Consider the following 19636-nt stretch of genomic DNA (forward strand, 5'->3'; position numbering starts at 1 on the left):
ATTCACAGCAGAGAAAAGCCATAGGCGGATCATCCTGACATGCTCCCACCCCCAGAGATGGGAGGGCAGGACCAGCTACTCTGGGACACATGTAAGTAATGCCTTCTTCCACTCAGCTCCAGTGGGATGTCAGGTCGCAGAGCACTCCGCTAAAACACGCCTTGAAGGATCACCAGGAACTGGGATGCAGTCCCTGCTACGTGAAATGTATGTTTAAAACACAAAGAATTTCCCTAGGAGGTGCAGGGAGAGATTTACATAGGCAGAACAGGGGCCAATATGCACATCTCCCGTTCAGTGGGAATAAATACTGCACGCCCACACCGCACAAGCACCATCCACACAGATAAACTGATCAAGATCCATATTAAAAATGATAGAAGGAGGGAAGAAAAAAAAAAGTCAACAAAAATCTATTAGACTTTCTTCCCTAAGCAAACATAAAGGGACCGATAATGCGATGTCTGGAACGTAAATTGTCTCTAATGGGAACAATACACAAATATCACCACTTAAAGAAAGGCAATTAAAAATAAAATGTAGAAATGAAGGCCAGCGTTTGTTTATTTGCGCTTGTCTGAAGCTCAGGCACCCATCCTGCTCACAACCTCTCTAGGCAGAGCGAAGCCCAGGTGGTGCCCAGTGCCATAGATAGGGCCCTGGGCCCCTGATCTGCCCAGGGGCAGCCAGCCTACAGCTGGGGTTAGATGGGCTGTATGGCTCCTTCCAACTCAACCATTCTATGACTCTATAACTATTCTGACCTCGGTCCCCAAGGCAGACTGGCTTTCTTGGGGTATGAGCTCTGGTAACTACAGCAGGGAAACCTCCATTGCCCAAGGTCCTGTGTCTGCACTGGGTTAGGAGAAAGAAAGAAGCAGCCTCCACCCAGGAAACTGCCATGCTCCACTGTGACCCAGCAGCAGGGGAGCCTGCCCTGCACTGGGCCAGAGCAGGACAACCTTGGGGATGTCCCCATGGAGCTGCTGCTGAGTGTGAGCTCCTGGCTGACATCTCTCAGAGCCTCTTTGGGTCAGTATTCTCCAACAGGCTGCACCCAAATGTGTCTCCCTAATAGTCTTGCTGTGCCACTACAGAAAGATTCATATCATGCATTAATAATTATAATGCTTCTTTGAATGACAGGGATGGCACTTGCTGTTCTAACTCGTACGATTTCTCTCACATGATTGCTTTGATCTAATCCCAAGACTGGAGTCATCTGGAGCAGACACTGAGCTATCCTGCCTTGAATCTCAACAGAAGAGCTTTTCACATTCTGTATTTTACAGTAAACCCCCCAAACAGCATCAATCTCACCGGGCCTTTATTTATTTTTCCAGATTGTGAAATTGAAGGGTAAATATTACTGCTTGCGATGCTGAAGACGGATCACTCGCACAAGACAGACTGGCAGGCTCTGAGCCTCCCATTCCTTACCCACAGCTCCACCAAGGAGCCCTATGCCTGGTGCACGCTGCAGGGACCGTGCTGCTGCTCCCTGTGCTGCTGCTCCCTGTGCCCCCACCTGCTGCACACTCCAACCCAGTCCCAGCAGCCCCAGGAGGTTCTGCAGTTCCCTCAGCAGCAACCTGCCAACATCTGTATATTGCCTCCTGAACTCCTTCAGGCCTTGAACGGGCTGTAATACCATCAGACATTGTTTAATTAAGTATGATTTTGAGGACAAACTTCCTCAGAAAGGATCCCTGAGGATGGAGGTACCACCAACACACCACTGCTGCCTTCCCACACAGCCTGCAAGCACAAATTGATTAAGGCTCCTGGCAGCTCCCTCTTCTTTCTCCAGTACGACCATCGTTTACTTCCAGTCCATCTGCTCTTTGTATTCACCCAGCATTTCAGGAGTGCCCAAGCAGTAAAAGGGGCCATAGTGATTCCTTACCTATGGATATTCACAGTGCAGGGATCCATTCCTTTGGCATCTCCCAGCTCTCTGCCATACAGACTCTTCGCAGCCCTGTGGATGCGCTCTGACTATTCCTCCCATGATCCAGAGCACCCTTCTTAGGGTGAAATTTGCCACAATATACAGAAGAACTTCCTTCTTTTTTCAGAAAAGAAACCCTTTAGCTGCTCCCACTGATCCCCACGGTCAGAAGCAATGCCAAGGAGAGAATTGCAGAAAGGTATAAAGGATTTTGGAGACAGCAGGCAGAGCCCAATGGTTCTTGTCAAACCCGTGTCACACCTCATCCTATGACAGCCACAGTGCCAAAGGGACACTGACGTTTTGGGCATGCAACACTTCCTGGGACAGGCAGCAATGTGATGGAAAGCCACTCTTTGTTTGCATTAATGAACCAGCCTTAAAGACGGGATTTGTTTGAAACACAAAAGACAAGGAGGAGCAAACTAATTAAAAATAGGTCAGCAACAGACTTGGGAACATCCCTAGGAGGACTGAGATGAAATGCAGTCCTGGAAGCTCGAACCACGTAAGCAATGCATAAACTGGGAGTTCTTCAGCTTACTTCTATTAAGAAGAAAAGCACTGGAAATTAACCTGTGAGCGCACGGCAGCAGCACGTCACCTGCCCATGGAACCAGAGCACGTTCAGCTGGTGACGAGGAGAGGGAGCCGAGGGAGGTGCAGGAAGGCACAGGGGTGGGAAAAGGGGGAGGCAGCCAAAGTTAAAAAAAATAATAAAATAAAATAAAATAAAAATCTCTGCCTCAGCAAAAGTTTTCATTAAAATTTTAGACAAATGATCTCTGTGTCCTTCTCCCATGCTGCCTGGGGCTCCATGCTATTTCTATGCAAATAACAACCTCGTGGTTTATATCTTATTATTTCCACCGGAGCTGCGGCGACATGACCCGAGACGTGTGTGAGGTAGACAGCGAGAGAGAGGGAGAGAAAGAGAGGGAGAGGGAGGGAGAGAGATGGAGTGGCTGCTCGCTGAAGTGTGAAAAAATATTGTCAGGAGTGAGCGGCAAGAACAAAAAAAAATTGCAGGGATAACGTGTTTATTTCAGCCCCTCTCCCCATGTGAACCAGCACCTTTTAAAATTCATTGGGCATCAGGCGATCATGCACAATCCATCTGCTTTCACTTTATCATTTGCATTTCATGCCTCCTGGCTTTTGATGTGCTGATACTTTGATGCAGTCAGGAGACGCGCATTATCATTATTTCAATTTTCAGGGGGGTCAGCGGGCTCAGCACAGGCGCGCGCACACGCTCACGGGAGAGGAATGAAATGTCATTTCCACCTCTCCACCCCCTGCTGAAACGCGCTGCTGAAGACAAAAGGGGTGCAGATGAAATGCAGCCTGGAGCCCATCGCACCTCTCCTCGGTCCGTCCATTGCCCGCAGGTCTGGACCGCAAACAAAGACAGCTTCATCACCAGCACAGGGAAACTTCGCGCTGTTCCCGTGCTTTCCCTGCCACCCACACAGGCAATGGGGCCGAGAGAAAGCCGAACCCTGCCTGCTGCAGGGTGCCTTGGCCGTGATGTGCCTTCCCACTTACAGCACGGTGACATGGATGCAAACAGCCAGCGTGCCATTAGCCAGACCCAGCAGCATCAGCCTCTGCTAAAACAATGCTGACCTTGAGCTCGTCGCCTACGTTCCAGGCCACAGCCTGATTCTGGCAGCCAGACCTGCCCCTCTATGCCCAAACTCTCCAGCTGGGTTCACGTAACGATAACAAACGAGACCAGCAAGATATCCGCTGGCACGTAACCCTTCTCACGGTTCTCCTCTGCTCCCTTTGTACATCACAAACAACCCGGCATTCCACCGGAAAATAAGAAAATCAAAACTTTCCAGAGAAAACACTCACTGCTTGTGGCAAGCCCAACCTCTGCACTGCTGGGGGAGCATCTTTACATTGTGTTTCCAAGATACGTACGCGGACACAACTCTGTGTATTAGTGTTTGCACAACATCATCTCTGAAGACAGGAATTAAGGTCAGCAATGAAAAACATTTCCCACATTTCTGACAACAAACTGGGAAAAGCCCAACGATTATTTGCATGTGGCTGTATTAGAAACATTCATTTCCAACTGCCGTGTGAGACAGCAGTCTCCATTTATTTATCTTTGTTTCAGGCACGATCCTTCCCCAGCTCCCTGCCCACTGAACTGGGGATCACCTGAAGGCCACAATGCAAAGCGCTGACTTCCCCGCACAGGGCTCTTCCCAGCACCTCATCCAACAGAACAACAAGAAGTGAGGCTTAGTTGCTCCACAGAGGCAAAACTGCAACAGGTTCCCACCATCAGGCTCTCCTGGAACCTTATTCATGCACTGGTAAGAAAGAACACATCGAACTTCATGCCCAAATTGCCCCTGCATTCCTTCAAGGGAAGATTCTGCCTAATCCCCTGGCTGATGGAGACCCAACTTCCAGCCAAAAGGGAATGCAACAAATAGTCCATCTAAATTCAAGGAAAAAGGTTTACATTCAAGAACAAGGAGACAGAGTAAATCTTAAGCAGATACTGCCTCCACAGCCAGACAATACAAACACATTAGCTCTCACTGTGTGCTTCACACCCTGCTGAGGGTCTCAGCTGGAATGAGCTCAGACATTCTGGAGGTCATTTCACTGTCCCAGATGTACTTCCGGGACACAGATACAGCTGGACCCATTCAAGAAACTCTCATCAGAACAGCAGGGATTGAAAAATGAAGACCATATAAAGTAGCAAGACACATCACAGACACATCCAGATGAGTGGGGATTCCCAGCCTCCTGCTCCTCAAGGACAGGTAAACTTCCTCTTTGGTCTGGGCTTCAGGATGCAAGGCTCCTCCTTTGCTGACGTTTAGGCAGGTCGAGGCTCAGTGCCTCAAGAGAGCATGGAGGAAGATAAAAGGACACATGGAATAATTCAGACCACTGAAATCTCTGGGACAGGGTGGGCTAAGTCACCCCCTGAAAGCATCTCCTTCTGCCCAAACCTTCTGACAGATGTCAGGCAGTTAATTTAGAGTGAATCCTTAAATGCCTAAACCTTAGTGCGATTAATCTAGTCATCTAAAAACAAATCTTCACTCCATGTGCAGAGCACACAGTTAAACTCAGAAAGAAGAGAGTGGAAGAAGACTTAACAGACTTGCTGCGCCATCTGGGAAACTCTGCAGGACCCCGATCACCAACAAATGACAGCTGGAATCAGGCAACGTACTTCACTTCAGCAAGCACTAACTGACTCAATCTCTTTTTGAAGGATGGATCTTCAAATGCCTCTTTTCCTTCCATTGATGCAGGTGTGTGTGATGTGTGTAAGAGATCTAACTGAGGGTATCGCGTCCTGGAGTTGATAGGATCAATGCTTCATTCTCTGCAGAGCCCCCTTTATTCAGGGGAATAATTCAACGAGAGACTATTTTCCTTTTATCTCCCATTGTCGGGCAGGCACTCCTTGAAACGCAGCTTGCGATGAAGCACAACCACCCCAGGTGCTGGAGAGTGCCTGAGAACAAAGCTGCACAATGGGGAAGGGCATTGGCGCCCGCACAATCCTAACTCCCATGTAAACAAAGCCCTCAGTGAGAGGGACAAGAGCTGGGCTGGCTGTGAGCCGCGTCTGCTGCACACAAGGAGCTGGAGGCTGGGATATTAATAGGCACGGGGCAGCGAGGGAGAAAAATCGCCTCTGGTGGGGGGGAAAAAGAAGCCATTTGAGTAGTGAAAGCACTAAGTTTTCTTACAGCACGAGTTGTTCCTCCCCGCACCGACAGCTGAGATTTCCAGCAGGTTTCACCCCTTGAAAATCACCATCCGCTCTCTTTCCCAAGGCTTCAGTGCTCTCCCAGTGCTAACACCAAGTCCAGGGTGATTCTGGCCCACGTATTTTGAAACATGGTCTTCCAGACACTGGAAACAGCCCTGATTCCCCTACCACAGTACATAGTGGGTGAGAGAAGGTGCTGCCCAGTGGGGTTCTCTTCTTCTGCCTTTCTGTTGCTGCACACAGACTCTGTTAAAAGCTGCTCTTCCTTCCTCCCCTTCACCTGGTTCAGGCTCAAGCCCTTCAATCTGCAGCACTGCCCAGGTCCCCCACCCATCTCCAACCAGAACACCTGTAACAGTGCCTCTGACCATCAACGTAATGTTCTTGTCAAGAGAAACAGGTGCAAGAAAGGAGTTTTCTCACCAGGAAAGAATAAAAAGAGACTGAAAGTCATTCTGGATGATCCCTGTACCAGTTCTTCTCCTTGGTCGAGGCTCAGCCCCTGGGGCTTTCCTTCTCAGCTGCTCCAGAAGCTAACAGTAAGCGGGTCCAAGCACGGAGCAGGTACAGGGATGGCAGCTCGAGCATCAGGCAGAACTCACAGAAGCAGCCACTCATCCCACATAGCTCTGAAGGCTGAAGTGTCAGTGCTTACCTTGTTGAGGGCTCCACAGCCAGTCAGGATTATGTGAGAGTTCTCAACCTGGATAGTCCTCTGCCCTAACCGAACAAGGTAAGCTCCAATTCCAATTGCCCGACACGTAACCTTAAAAAAAAAAGAAAAAACAGAAGAAATCACATTGATTTCTGTCCTACCACACAGCCAAACCCTATTGATTCAATGTCTAGATAAAACAATAAAACTAGTCACGTTTGTATTACAGGGTTATAAAATCTACTCCTCGTTGCAAAACTCCAGAACCTATTGTTTCGTAAAACACAGCACCTCAACATGTATGTATTTTATTCAAAAGAGGGGGAGAAGTGGTAATTTACTGACTGAGCACACGTGAAGCCCAATGGCTGTTTTCTAAGTGTCCTCCATTCAGTCTGAATGGATCCAGCAAACGGTGCTGCTCAGTGCCCACACGAGTCAATTTACATCAACCAAATGTCTGATCCCAGGTGTATCTCCTGGATATCACCACAGGATTTTTAGCTGAAATAGATGATAAAGTTTGAAGAATAGAAAGCAGCGGGGGATTACCAAGTTGATGGTGATAATACTCTCGTAGGCTAAAGACGATTCTCCAGCAATCATGCCAGATCCTCTGAGGTTCTCTATTCCAAGTCCGTCTTCCTTTCCGATAATATCTGTTATCTTATACCTGAAGGAGACACACACAGCCTTTGAGTCACAAGGTCCAGTGATTTGCTGAATCAGTTTGTTATGAAGAAAATGAAAAGTGACTAAATATCATTAAGGCTCTGAAGAGTAATGTGCATAAAACCCATCTTAGACCCATAGAGGAGCTCATTCCGCAGCTCTGCATACATGCAAGGTGAGCAGCACTGCAAAGTGGAACTGTCAAGGGAGAGATATCCCATGAAAAGTGTTCTGTCACTCCCACAGGACATGAGGTGTAGCCTGATTGTAGAAAAAAAAGAGGCAAGAACGCAGCCAAAAGGAACAGAACAGCAGGCCAAGAGATTATCACGAAGCTCTCACCTTTCCTTTCCTTTCATACTTTCCTTCCCCAGCACAGTCCCTTCTTACTCAGCACTCTCAGACTGGCTTCTATCTCCCACGCTAGGCCCTCGCTAAGCAAAGGACTTGAGCATGTGCTGAAGTGCCTTGCTGAAGAGCTGCCGACTTCCCGCGTGCAGGCAGGCAGCACAGCCCCACACCCAGAGCTATTCCTTTGTTCTTCAGAGCCTGCCAGGCTGCAGGCCAGGCTTTCTTCTTCCCACGCACATCCTCCTCCCCCTCTCCAGCAGCAGCAGCACTCCTGCTTCAACCTAGCTCTGAAAACTTCTTCCCATCTCATCTGCAGATGAGCTACCCTTGGGTTGCAGCTGAGAAAATACAGCCACCTGGAGCAGAAACGTGCATGGAAAACCCAATGCTGTAAGGCAATACAACCCTCCAGAAGAGGCGAATGGCTTCGCCTTCATCCAGGAATTCTTCTGTCCTTATTCTAGAGTCAACTCAAAAAGTAATTTACAAAATTTAGACTGCAAGTCCCTGAGCAGAAATCATCATCCCAGTGTTACAGCATCTACCACTGCAGGACCATCGGGCACAACCTAGAGCCCCGGGCAGTGCCACAGTGTCAGCACAGCCCTTCCTCAAACAAGGTGCTGCATGGCACAACTCCTCACACCCCATGGCCTGGCAGCACAGAACTCCAGCTCTTCAGCTGAACACAGAGGTGTGACATGCACCACCTTCACACGTACCCAAGGAAGTGCAGAAAGATTTTAATGCAGACTCATCTGTGCTTACCTGGACTCTCCGTTGTCCTCCACATGTTCGCAGTGAACTGAGTTCAGAGCGCTGACTTTCTTGTAGTCTTGAGGTGTCAGGTACAAGTACTTGTATCCCTGAAAGGGATAAAAGAGTCAATGATTGATTCCCATTTGTAGGCCCTTCCCATTTCCCAGCAACCCTATCCAAAAAGAGTTTCAAGGGAGCAGAGTTTAATTTAAGAGCAAGGCACATATCCTGTCTCAACATCAGAGCCCCTGCTGAGGTCGCTGGGAATGCTATCAGCATTTCACACTAACTCATTCTGGATAATAGTTCTGCTGCCTGACTGATCCAATACCAACTTTGGACCTGACAGTCTGGCAAATAAGTAGCCCACCTTGATTAAAAGAGGCTGTGTAAAAATAGGAGGATCTCCTGAGCAATGCAGACTTTCATCTCTATTTCCTGTGCCTCCTTACTTTGTATGGGTCATCTGGGTCTTCCCATGCAACATGGAACATGTGCCGGATCTCCTCAGCCAAACCTATCCTGGCTCCGCTGTTGGCAGCCACGTAGATGCGAGGGATGCCGTGAGTTCGAGCAAGCTCTGAAGCCCTCAGGAACAGCACGTCCTCCTGAGGCCCAAAAGAACCTATCCGGTATGTAATGTCATTGCCAATGACGATGATATCACGGCCTTCAGGGTACTCTGGGGTCTTGAGGGTCATTTTCCAGGCTACCATCCCAATCTGCAATCAAGGAACAGAGAATGACACAAGGTCAGTGAACACTTTCAAGATGAGAAAGCAAAGAATTGTGCATACGTTCTTGTGCATGCTGCATTTCAGCCTTTTCCTTGGGAACCCCAATAACAGCAGCCTGCTTCCCTCTGACCCTGCCCTCATGTTAGCAACCCCTTCATTTCCCATCTCCCTCCCTTATTTACTGCCCTTCCTTTCATCTCTCTGACTCTTCCCCTTCTCCTTCACAAATACCGCAGCAGTTTTTTTCCAAGCCCGCCAGGATAAGTGATGCTTTTTGCTGCATATTTTTCTTTTTAACATCACTAGATGATCTCTTCTGGCCCATCTTATGGAGATCAGCAACATCTGTACCCTGCGTCTCCCATCCCTCAGCCGCCGTGCATCCCCGCGCTGGGGAGCTGGCCATCCTGGAATGCCATTAACAGATGGAAATAGCAGCGTCCCTTGAAAGCCACATGCATCACCCAGTCTCTGCTTGCCCAAGGATCATAAGCTCTGAGTACACATTCCTCAAGCCGATTGCGCATCCGCTGCAATCAGGGGGGTTGAAACTCTCATCGTGGAGACTCTGAATTCTGAACATGATGAACTCAGATGGGAGGGGGAGAGCAGAGAAGCAGCAGATAGATATGTGCCATTTAATCCAGATCAAAACGGCACAATATATAGTTGAGATCCAATCAGTATCTGCAATACGATCTGCCATAACAGGCTCATTAAAAAAAAAATAAAAAGACAGAGGGATTAATCAAAGGGTCATGGGAAGTAAAGCAGGCAGCAACCCAGAAATCCTACAACCAGCAGATCCTCGCCTTCCACCTCCCTTCCCAGAGCTGAGGCTGCGGGTTGGCAGAAAGATGGTGCTCCCGTTCACCTTCCCCTTGGTCTCAGTTTCACCCGCTGCTGTTCTGACAGATACGTCAGACAGGATTAATTTGTTTGTTTGCTTCCGAATATTTGCAGATTTACAGTTAGATCTCAGCACCCAACTGCAGCGTTTGGGAGGAGAGAGAGTCAACTGCAGCCGCTTGAAACGCAGGAGCATAAATCCCTAAAAGGTCAGCGGGTTGCTTTGCTGCAACAGCAGCACTACAGCAAAGTTGTAATGCTCCCAAACAACGGAGTGCAGCTGTTGGCTGGACACACAGACCTCCACCCAGGGAGGTGGTGGAGTCGCCGTCCCTGGAGGTGGTCAAGAAACATTCAGATGCTGCACTAAGGTTACAGGTTAATTAGACGGGCTGAGCTAATCACCTAAGAGCACCGTCAGAACAACAAAGAGTGATGGCAAGCGGCAGGGGCTCCCAAGCGGGCTCTCTGCAGAGGCAGCACAGTTTGGCTTCTCCTCCCAGCACACCCAGCAACGAAGGGAACAGAGAGGAAAAAAATAAAAGCAGGAACCGTCTTATTTAACTGTTTTTACGTTGGCAAAATGATTTGTGCCACAGTATTTCCATAGGAAGTGGGACCATTATTCTCCTGTAGGAACACATTTGGTTTGAAAAGTATCACCGGACAGAACGTGAAAATCAAACCGGATGAATTATTCACAACCCCCGATCAGAAGTGATCATTATTTCCGATGTTCCAAACTGTGATTAGGATTCAGTGCTCAGATGCCATTTGCTCCCTGAATAACACCGGCGACACAGAACTGCACAGCACACATACATTACGCACAAGTTTTATATGTATAATTTTATACACATCTTCTCCCAATAGATCTTTGCCTTAATGTAACCATTAACAGATAGTAAAAACATGATATTAACTAACGTTCGCTTTCATGGCGCTCATAAACGCCGTTCGTTTGACACACAGTGTCAACACTAATCATGGCCTAAAATTAACACCAAAATTGACTTCAACATTAATTGTGCTATCGATGTGAGCAGTAATACACACACTGATGCAGTGACAAATTGACTGCTGGTGGCAGCCAGGGCTGCTGACAATGTGCACTGAGGGGAGGAGCAGCGATGCTGACCTCAGCTGCCCCGAGAGCAGAGTGTGGGGCTGGGGGACCTGGCAGTGCCATCCGTGGGCAGGGGGACCTTCCAGGGCCTGTGATCCCTGGAGCAGCGCAGCTGGAGGAGAACAAGGATTAAGCTGCAACAGCTCAGTGTTTGTCAGCAGCTTGAGCCACACAGCGGTGTTATTTCCTCCTGTCCCACCACAAGGACGGTGCTGGAGCCCAGGGACTTCACTTAACTGAAATTAAAGAACTCCGTCAAAAAAACGTTGCCTTGTTGCCATGCATCTATACTTTACACCAGTCTTATATGTTAGAAACATATATAAAACGTGTGTACATTTGTATGTCAGTATTTATTATGTACTGAAGTTGTAATAAGGAAGGAAATGTGGCAGCTGTGGAGCCCTGCATGTGAGCAATGGGTGCCAGCCCACCCCTCCTGCCGTGCACACTCACGCCAATGCTAGGAGAACACAGGTACAGGCACTTGGTTCCCTCCATACAGCCTTGTCTATCCCAAAGCTAAACCCAAACACTGAATCACTGCACAGCCGTGGGCAAGGTGTGCGTTATTAAGGGAACAAACACCCCCAGAAACTTCACTTGATACAGCTGTACCCATTTTTGTGTTTCACCACTGGATCCCAACACCCAGAAGAAAGTCTCTCCACACTCACCCGTGACCAAAAGCCAGTACACTATTTTCAGCAAGAGCCAGCTCCCAGAAGAAAGGCACAAAGGACTGCTAGAGGCCTTCAGTTTTACTGCCTTGACAAAAGAGGAACAGCAGAATCCAGGATCCCTTCCTCCTCTTCTTGGCTCTGAAAAAGGCACCCTCAACAGCAGGAGGTACAGCCGAGCTCACAGCAGGCACAGTGCTGCACAGCGCAGGGCCATGAGCGTGAGCCATGGGGAGGAGCAGCTCCAGGAGGAGATGTGGCAAAGCACTCCTCAGTGCACGAGCAGCAAAGGGCTGGGACTGGAAGGAGTACAACATGAACTCCTGCTGCCTTGGTTTCTTCCACCAGACCAAAGGCACTTGGGTGGCAAGCAGCAGGCCGGCTGATGTCCAGTGGAAGTGGGTAGACACACAGAGCTCTGAAAGGAAAGCTTCTAAAAGACTGCAAAACTAGCTTGGACTGCACCCACACCTGTGTTGCAAGGTTTGTAGCTATCCCCAAGATAGCTAAAGGCATCGTGTTGAACTAAGCCACACTCTCCATAAATTCAAACTCTTGTCTGAACCCACAGGTTAATTGGGAACATCACTGCCAGCTTTTGCAACAAAACAGAGCATTCTGGACACAGGTTTCCAAACAAAGTGCTAACACCTTTTTCCAGACGGGTGTAAAGCTTGAAAACTTCAGCCAGAACAATTCACATCTCATAAGGAAACAGACCGATGGATCACAGAGACCACAGAGTAACCTTCATTAGGAACTTCCCGCCTTGTAGGCAAACGTGTACCCAAGTGATCAAAGATATGTGCCAAGATACAAGAGAAAACTTTGCACCAACGCTTCTACACTCTACCAATGAAGGCATCTGAATAAAACCCTGCAAGAAATCTGGGCTACATTCCTATAAATGTCCAAAAATTTGTACTATGTTCCACTTGCCAGCAGACATTCTATCTTGTGCTAAAAACAAGTCTCCCATTTGCAGCAAGAGTGTGCTCTGCACCAGCCCAGCCCCTGCACCTCACTGTGACACCCCAGCATCTCGCTGACGGGGGCTAAAATCATTCTGCCAATGGAGGATCACCTCCTGAAATTGTACCGTCAGTAATTCAGATGAGGAGCCACCACTTGCTGTGCAGCACAAATAGTTGTCCAGCTTCCCTGTTATTTAAACCTATTCCCAGTGCCACGGGGGCCTTCAGGTCAGGATTGCTCCCACAATTCATCAAGAGGAAGGACTGGGAAATACAAAGGGAATCAACCATTTTTACAGCAATCTCTGGTAGGTTTGGGGCAGGGTGATGGACGGGTGTTTCCATTCACCTTCACGTTAATTCCCCACCTTTGCCAACCCTCATTCTCCACTCTCAGAAGCGCTTATCTGCCTGCTGTATGGAGCCCAGCGGATGTTTTAATACCCTGTGCCTGTCATAAGATGCAGGGACACGGGGTGACAAAGCAGAACGTGCAGTTCAACTACGAAGCTGTGCTCGTATAAAATTCATTAGCTACACCTTTGAGCCTCAGGCGATCCACGGAGCTGATGAAGCAGCGCCGCTGCAGCCCTCTGCCCAGTGCTGGCTGCAATGTCACCTGGCCAGGGAAAGGTGCCTGCCAACACACCTCCAGCAAGGATTACTTCTGAACCTCACGCTGCTGAGAAGGAAAAACTGTGACATCTAGTGCCAAGAGGGAAAATGACACATTTAAAGGGAGACTGAGATGCAGGGTGAGGTGGGGTGCTGCCGCAGGCTCTCCTCACACTCCCTTTCTCCCTGCCCATGGAGATCAGTTGGTTCTTATCAGCAGGTGGTGCAGTCCCACTTCTGGGACCACCCAACCCAACATCAGCACATCTCAGCCACACGCTTCTGTCCCACACTGTGGAGATCTGAGCCAGAACCGTGCAGGATTGTGCTGCTAAGAAAGCCTTCTGTTTATTTATTTATTTTAAAATTAAACTAGCAGGAGCGTTATGAGGCTTGTGCCATAATCTAGATCCAAGCAACGGTATGAACTTGAAATTTCCTTATGAAAAACACTTTAGTGCAAACGTACTTTTGTAACCTCATGCGAGTGGATTTGTTTTCTTACACCTATATAAACTCTGACCATTTCAATGGCTCATGTCTACTTAAACTGAGAATGGAGATGGGCTGAGCACCCACCTTCTGCTGCTTATAATTGATGTGGTCACAGTGGTGCATCCAGTGCCCCATTTGTCCCACTGTCCTCACCCAGTAACGCACTCAGGAGCATCAGAAGGAAGCTACTGACCAATGTTTGATTGTGCTGATAAAATGCTGCCTCCTTCAGCTCTCCTGTGTATAACTACCAGCTCTGAAAATCATTTGCAAATTGTCCTCAAACTTTTTAGGATTGCAAATTCAATCTTACCAAGCGTGCCGGCTTACTGAAATGATACGGCAGCAGACAGAGCTAACTGGAGCAGTCTCACCTGTAAGCACAGGTGTCAAAGTAGCCAGCATTCTAACAGGGGACACACAAAAAGGAGTATCTGGGAACCAGAAGACGGTTCATAAGCTTACTGAGAAGGGCCTGGAACAGACATCACCCCACAGACAGCTCCAGGCAACATCCAGGATCCTGTCTGCAGCCCAAAGAAACAGCAGATGTGTTTCAGCAAGAGCTCTGGCTGTACTGAGAGGACATGGGAATGGAAAAAGGCCCCGCATTAGTGATGCCTTCTGGGCTATGAGAGCACATGGCGCGGCCAGCAGCACTGCAAGCTCCCCCGCGTGGCCATAACAGGACAGATCCTCGGCTCAGAAGGAGCAAGCGCTGCCTAGGAATAAATAACAAGTTGTATTTTCATGGTCCATTAAGTCCTTGGCTTCTTTGTTGAGACTACCAGCAAAGAGATAATTACTGCCAAATGAGGTGGTGGGTTACACGAAGTGGTCATAAGCTAAACGGAGAAAAACCTCTCACATTGTGAAAGTTCTTTGAGATTTCCCATCTCACAGATTTCTCTGAAAACAAAACCAGCATCAGCCTGTTTAGCCCAGAACACTGGCAGCAGAGCCGGCCAGGATGGGAGACTCCCAGCTCTGAGCTCTTTGCTCTGCCTGATAGAGCAGGGATTGCAGCCTCTGTTGTTGACATCCAGCTGAATGCCGTGGCCACAAATCTCCTGGATTTTATGCTGGCTTCTCAATTTCAGCGGCTGGCTAAAACAATTAGGGCACTTAGCTGAGCTGAATGCTTTAAGAGGAACGTCTTGACCCCTATTCACATGGAGAAAATGTAATTGTTCATACTGTGCAGCACAGCCCCGGCAGAACAGACAAGTCCTGCCCCAGCACAGCTGATAACACGCTGGTGAGGCGCTCCCTCGCGTGGGGGAATAGTCTGAATCTCTGATATAAAACAAGTATAAAAGAATGACAGAATATCCCGAGTCAGAAGGGACCCACAAGGACCCTCAAGTTCAAATCCTGGCTCCACAAAGGATCACCCAAAAACCAAACCCCATTTCTGAGAGCACTGCCCTAAATCTTCCTGGCTGCCAGCAGGCAGAGCAGTGCCAGGGGCCTGGATGTGCTGAGCAGCAGCTGTGCTGATTACAGCTGGAACTTTCCTCTTTAGTGAGAAAAATAAAGTCCCATTCCTTTGGAAATGCCATACTCAGCAGGCCCAGCCAGTAGCTCACTGGGATCCACAGTGGGAGCAGCTCATAGCTTGGTGCACAGCCAGCAGGCATCGACCACAGGGCACTGCTAACCAAACCTGGGGGAGCAAACACTCTAACAGCACAACCAGCGCTCAGCAAGCACAAATTAAGGCTCTTAGAACATATTTGCTTAATTTATCCTTGCAACAGTCCCGAGTATTTCCCAGTTTGAATACGAGCAGCCCTAACAAAAGTAAGGCCTGCGCCTGAACCCTGTCAGCATCCTGCCTCCACCTCTGCTGGACAAGAGCCTCGAGAGCACGTATGTGAAAATCTGTTTCCTCAGCTGAGCGAAATTAAACCCTAAAAGCCTCAAGTCGGCTCGTCCTGATAAAGGAAGTGCAGCAGGGAGGAATGAATCCGCTCGGCAGCTCGTCACCCCGTGAATGTCACCTGTCCTTCAGAGCGCTGCCGGAGCCTCTTCCTCAGATTGACCGCTCTCCCATCTGAATGAGCGCTATTGTGTGCAGCAGCTATTGGTAACAGAATTCAATACCGACGCCTCAAACCTCATTCCAGCTGCACATGGTCCCACGGTAACCGCCTGGCAGCTGAGCACCACCGGCCGTGGGCTGCATGCTTGGACCGCTCGGCAGGCAGCCAACACAGCACTGCCCTCCAGGCCCCCACCTCGGCCCTGCTGCTGTTGGAAGGCAGGGCAGCTGCTGTGCAACCTCTGTAAGAGGACATCTTGAGGAGGCAGAGAAGCATGTGGGAATGCTGCATTTCTCAGTCCTGCTGCATTTCTCTGTCCTGCTTTCCAACGGCCGAACCCCTCAGCCTGACCACCCCAGGAGGGTCCGATCCTGCACAGGAGATAATGCTGCATGCACCGCAACAGCCATGCAATTTGTTTGCAGACTGAATGCTACAAAGTCTAACAAGGGTTAAATAAAACTCCTAATTTTTTTTTTTATTTTTTTATTTTTTTTAGGTGGTCTTTGGGTACAGAATCTCTTATAATAAGACTATTTGTATTCATACTGGCAGAGTAAACAGTACATGTTCATGCCCAGGCAGCTCCGTGCTTGTAATTTCAGCAAGAGCAGAGCTACATCCCTGAGGGACTTTGCTGTTTCCCCAGCCACCATCCACTCAGACACTGAATGAGTGCAGAGAAAGAGAACGATGATGGCACAAGGCTCTACAGCACCACAGCCCCAGCCAGGTTTAACTGTCCTACTTAAGGTGGTTCTGCCATAGGCCAGCAAGGAAGCAATGCTCTCATAGTCACCACTGACTAATTAGGTTCAATCTAAAAATACTATTTTTGAAACCTTTCCCCAACGAGACATGTAATAAACAGTGATAATAAGCCCTACTTCCTCTCATCACCACCCTTGATGTTCTCAATGTAACAGCAACGTTTGGGCAAGTCTGATGTTCCATAGCCAGTGAAAGGCACTAAGTTAGTTCAGCAATGCCAAAAGCATCAACGCCATCACTTAGAACAGTTCAAATTGAAACCACTGCAGAAGCATTCACTTATGGAATCCCACCCAGCCAGGACCAAACACAAACAAAAACAACCCAAACCTGCTGCTAGTTGGCTTTCTTCTCCAGCTGCTTTAATGCTGCAACCCATGGCTTGCTGACACAACACAGCAGCAAAAGCCCACAGCTGTACGGCCTCCTCAGGCAGCTGAAGGAGCAGCAATTCATCTGGCAGCATTAGCAGCCCCTTTAGGCCCATGGAAATCACTCACTAGAGGGGGATGTTGCACACACCTTGCCCACGTGCTACACAAACACTGCAGTATTTCCGCAGAAAGCATAAAATTGGGTTTTCATTTTTAAGCAAATGAAAACAGATCTATTTAGTCTTCTAAAACATATTTGGTTCAAATATAAACCCCAGTTACTTGGAATAGCTGAACGAGCACTTTTTAATTATGAAGGAAAAAATAGCATAGGCACAGGTCTGAAATGGAATCATCATTTACTATGGAGTTTAAAATATCCATTGTATGGAAGGCATTAATTTTTAATGAAACAAAAAAATCCCATTTTCAAGAGAGGGATTTCATCTATGAAAGACGGAATGAATAGATTTTGTGCCTGGCTTGGTAAATTTTCATTACAATTGTCAAACTGAGCCCAAGTCACAACATACGGCAGGACACAGAAAGGAAAATAGTGGTAAAGAAAGTGCAACTTGCCTCGTTTCCTCCTGGCAGCCTGTTCATGTGCACGAGCTGGCCCTGATCATCCAACACCAATTCAGTGTACGTCAGTATATCAGACGGCAGCGGCGGTGTTGGCAGGAATGCATGTTCATTCATGGAATCCCAGAGTTTAATTAAAGACTAGAGGATGAAGAGACAAATTCTGGTTGAGAAAACGCTTTTGTTCAATGCGCTGTGAATTAACATTCAATGCAGAGCACTCTAAAATCCCCCTTCCCCACAATCTGACTGACATTATTCAGCGGGTATCGCTTATTTTGGAATTTAAACTATGAAACGCAGTTTCACCCAAATTAGCATAATTCAAATTATGTGATTCGGGACAGAACCCAGCAAATCAGATACACAATCAATTCTGAAAGTCGTTAGCACGTTTTATAATGCATGCACTGTCCAACCTTCAGGAAGGCTGGATAACAGGGTGATAAAACAAAGAAACACAAACAAAAAATACGCAAGACTGTTTACATTCCAGGTTCTGCTGTTAGATTTATTAATGGAGCTACAGCAGCAGTGTGTCAAGAATCCTGTTTTTTTTCAAAGCTGACCCAATTCAGAGCTGTGCAGGACCCCGGGGAAACACTGTCAGCCATTCCAGGCCACGCGTTTCCCAACAAGCAGGAACGGCAACGCACAGGAGTGCTTTGCAGGTACAGAAGTTCAGAACAATCCACCAGGTCTTAACAAAGAACACTTACCTGCCGAAACATCTCGGGAATGTCATAGACATAGGACGTCCCTAAAGACTGTGCCTGGAATCTCTTGGACTGAAGAAGGTCCTTGGTCACGTATGGGGTATTTATCAGCATCCCGTGAAGTGGTCCCTGTTTATCCCCATAAGCCTGGAACATAATCTGCAGTAGAAGACACAGCCAATTTCAGCTTAATCCACCAGTTCCACAGACTGACCTCATTCATATTTTAACAAAAATCATCTGGATATTCCACATTGGCCAGGCTTCTTTCTGTTCCCTACAAATATGTTAATATCCACATACCCTATAACACCGTGCCTCATCATGCATTACTACCCTTTGGAGACAGTGCCGGACCATAACCGTGTGGATCTGAGCATTGCTGACTTATTACTGCATCACAGCAGAAAGCAAAGTGAACAGAGCCACGTCCCCACAGAAAAAACCCGGTGACATAGATGACTTCACATTCACCAGTATTTCCCCTGACACCGTATCTATGCCGATGGATTGTGATAGCTGGGAGCAGAGAGGAGAACTCTGTTATTTATGGAGTCGAACAGCACTGTATCCGTATCTCCACTGACTGATCATGGAAGCTAGGTCAAGACTTGCATATGTCATTTGGCTTGAAGTTTTGATATTATAAGTTTAAAAGATTTTCCCAGAGTAGCAACATGAATTATCAGCTGCCATGCTTCATGGCACTATATATTGCACTCAGCCAGGACTCAGAAGGAAATCTATTTCAACTGAGAAATAAACACGAGGAGCAGTGCATAACTGGGACAGCGCTGCACAAATGCTGCCTCATAGAAATGCACCTAACAAAAGCAACATGATCAGGCTTTCTTATCAACAGAATGGTTATCAGATCTGATAATGGAAACTACAGATGTTTTCTAATTGCAGGGGAGTTAATTGAAGGATTCCACAGCAAAGGAAATTCAGCAAATAAAGTCTATTTTACACTTTACATCCAAGGGAACAGTTAATGCTCTGTCTTCACAAACACTGCTCTGTGAAGCTGCTTTGTTGATGGGGTGTCTGCTCAGGCCAACACACATTTGGGTCAGGGTCTGTATTAGGAACCCGTACTGATCCACAGCGACCTTCACAAGGGACTAACAAAACCTGAGGGTAAAACTCAGCTACTGCCAATTATTAAAACGTTCTTTCTCCTTCCTCGTCCCATCTCAAAGGCAGAAACGAAGTAAAACACGTGGATGCTATCTGCTCTGAGATCTCCAGAACTGGACAGACTGTGCAGCCAGGCGGCACGCTGCAAGAATTCAATGGAGGAGAGGGGGAGAAGAGGTGACTCAGCACTCTGGGCTGCACATGAATGCTGCCCAGGCCATTTATTCCGTTGCTACTTCTGCATGGCAGGAAGATTATTACAGCGGGAGACGTAAACATTTCTGTATTTAAATATTTTTCATGCTTCCTATGGTTCGTGCACTTTAGGATATATAAGGATTTGAGTTAACTGTGATTTTCTTACGCCATGAAAAG

At 47.8% G+C, this 19636-nt stretch overlaps 1 protein-coding gene across 7 annotated transcripts in view; it reads right to left on the bottom strand.

The window, feature by feature from the left end:
* Positions 1 to 19636, bottom strand: part of ACACA (acetyl-CoA carboxylase alpha) — a 102496-nt gene that overhangs the window by 25366 nt on the left and 57494 nt on the right. For all 7 annotated transcript variants that reach the window (XM_072353679.1, XM_072353678.1, XM_072353677.1 and 4 more), the window contains 6 exons: positions 18125 to 18280; positions 17400 to 17546; positions 8607 to 8876; positions 8164 to 8261; positions 6925 to 7045; positions 6373 to 6483 (listed from right to left, as the gene is read on the bottom strand). In XM_072353679.1, the coding sequence (XP_072209780.1) occupies positions 6373 to 6483; positions 6925 to 7045; positions 8164 to 8261; positions 8607 to 8876; positions 17400 to 17546; positions 18125 to 18280 (903 nt within the window). The remainder of the gene's footprint in view (positions 1 to 6372; positions 6484 to 6924; positions 7046 to 8163; positions 8262 to 8606; positions 8877 to 17399; positions 17547 to 18124; positions 18281 to 19636) is intronic.

The sequence above is a fragment of the Excalfactoria chinensis genome, chromosome 19 (genome assembly GCF_039878825.1).
Source record: "Excalfactoria chinensis isolate bCotChi1 chromosome 19, bCotChi1.hap2, whole genome shotgun sequence".
Taxonomy (NCBI): Eukaryota; Metazoa; Chordata; class Aves; order Galliformes; family Phasianidae; genus Excalfactoria; species Excalfactoria chinensis.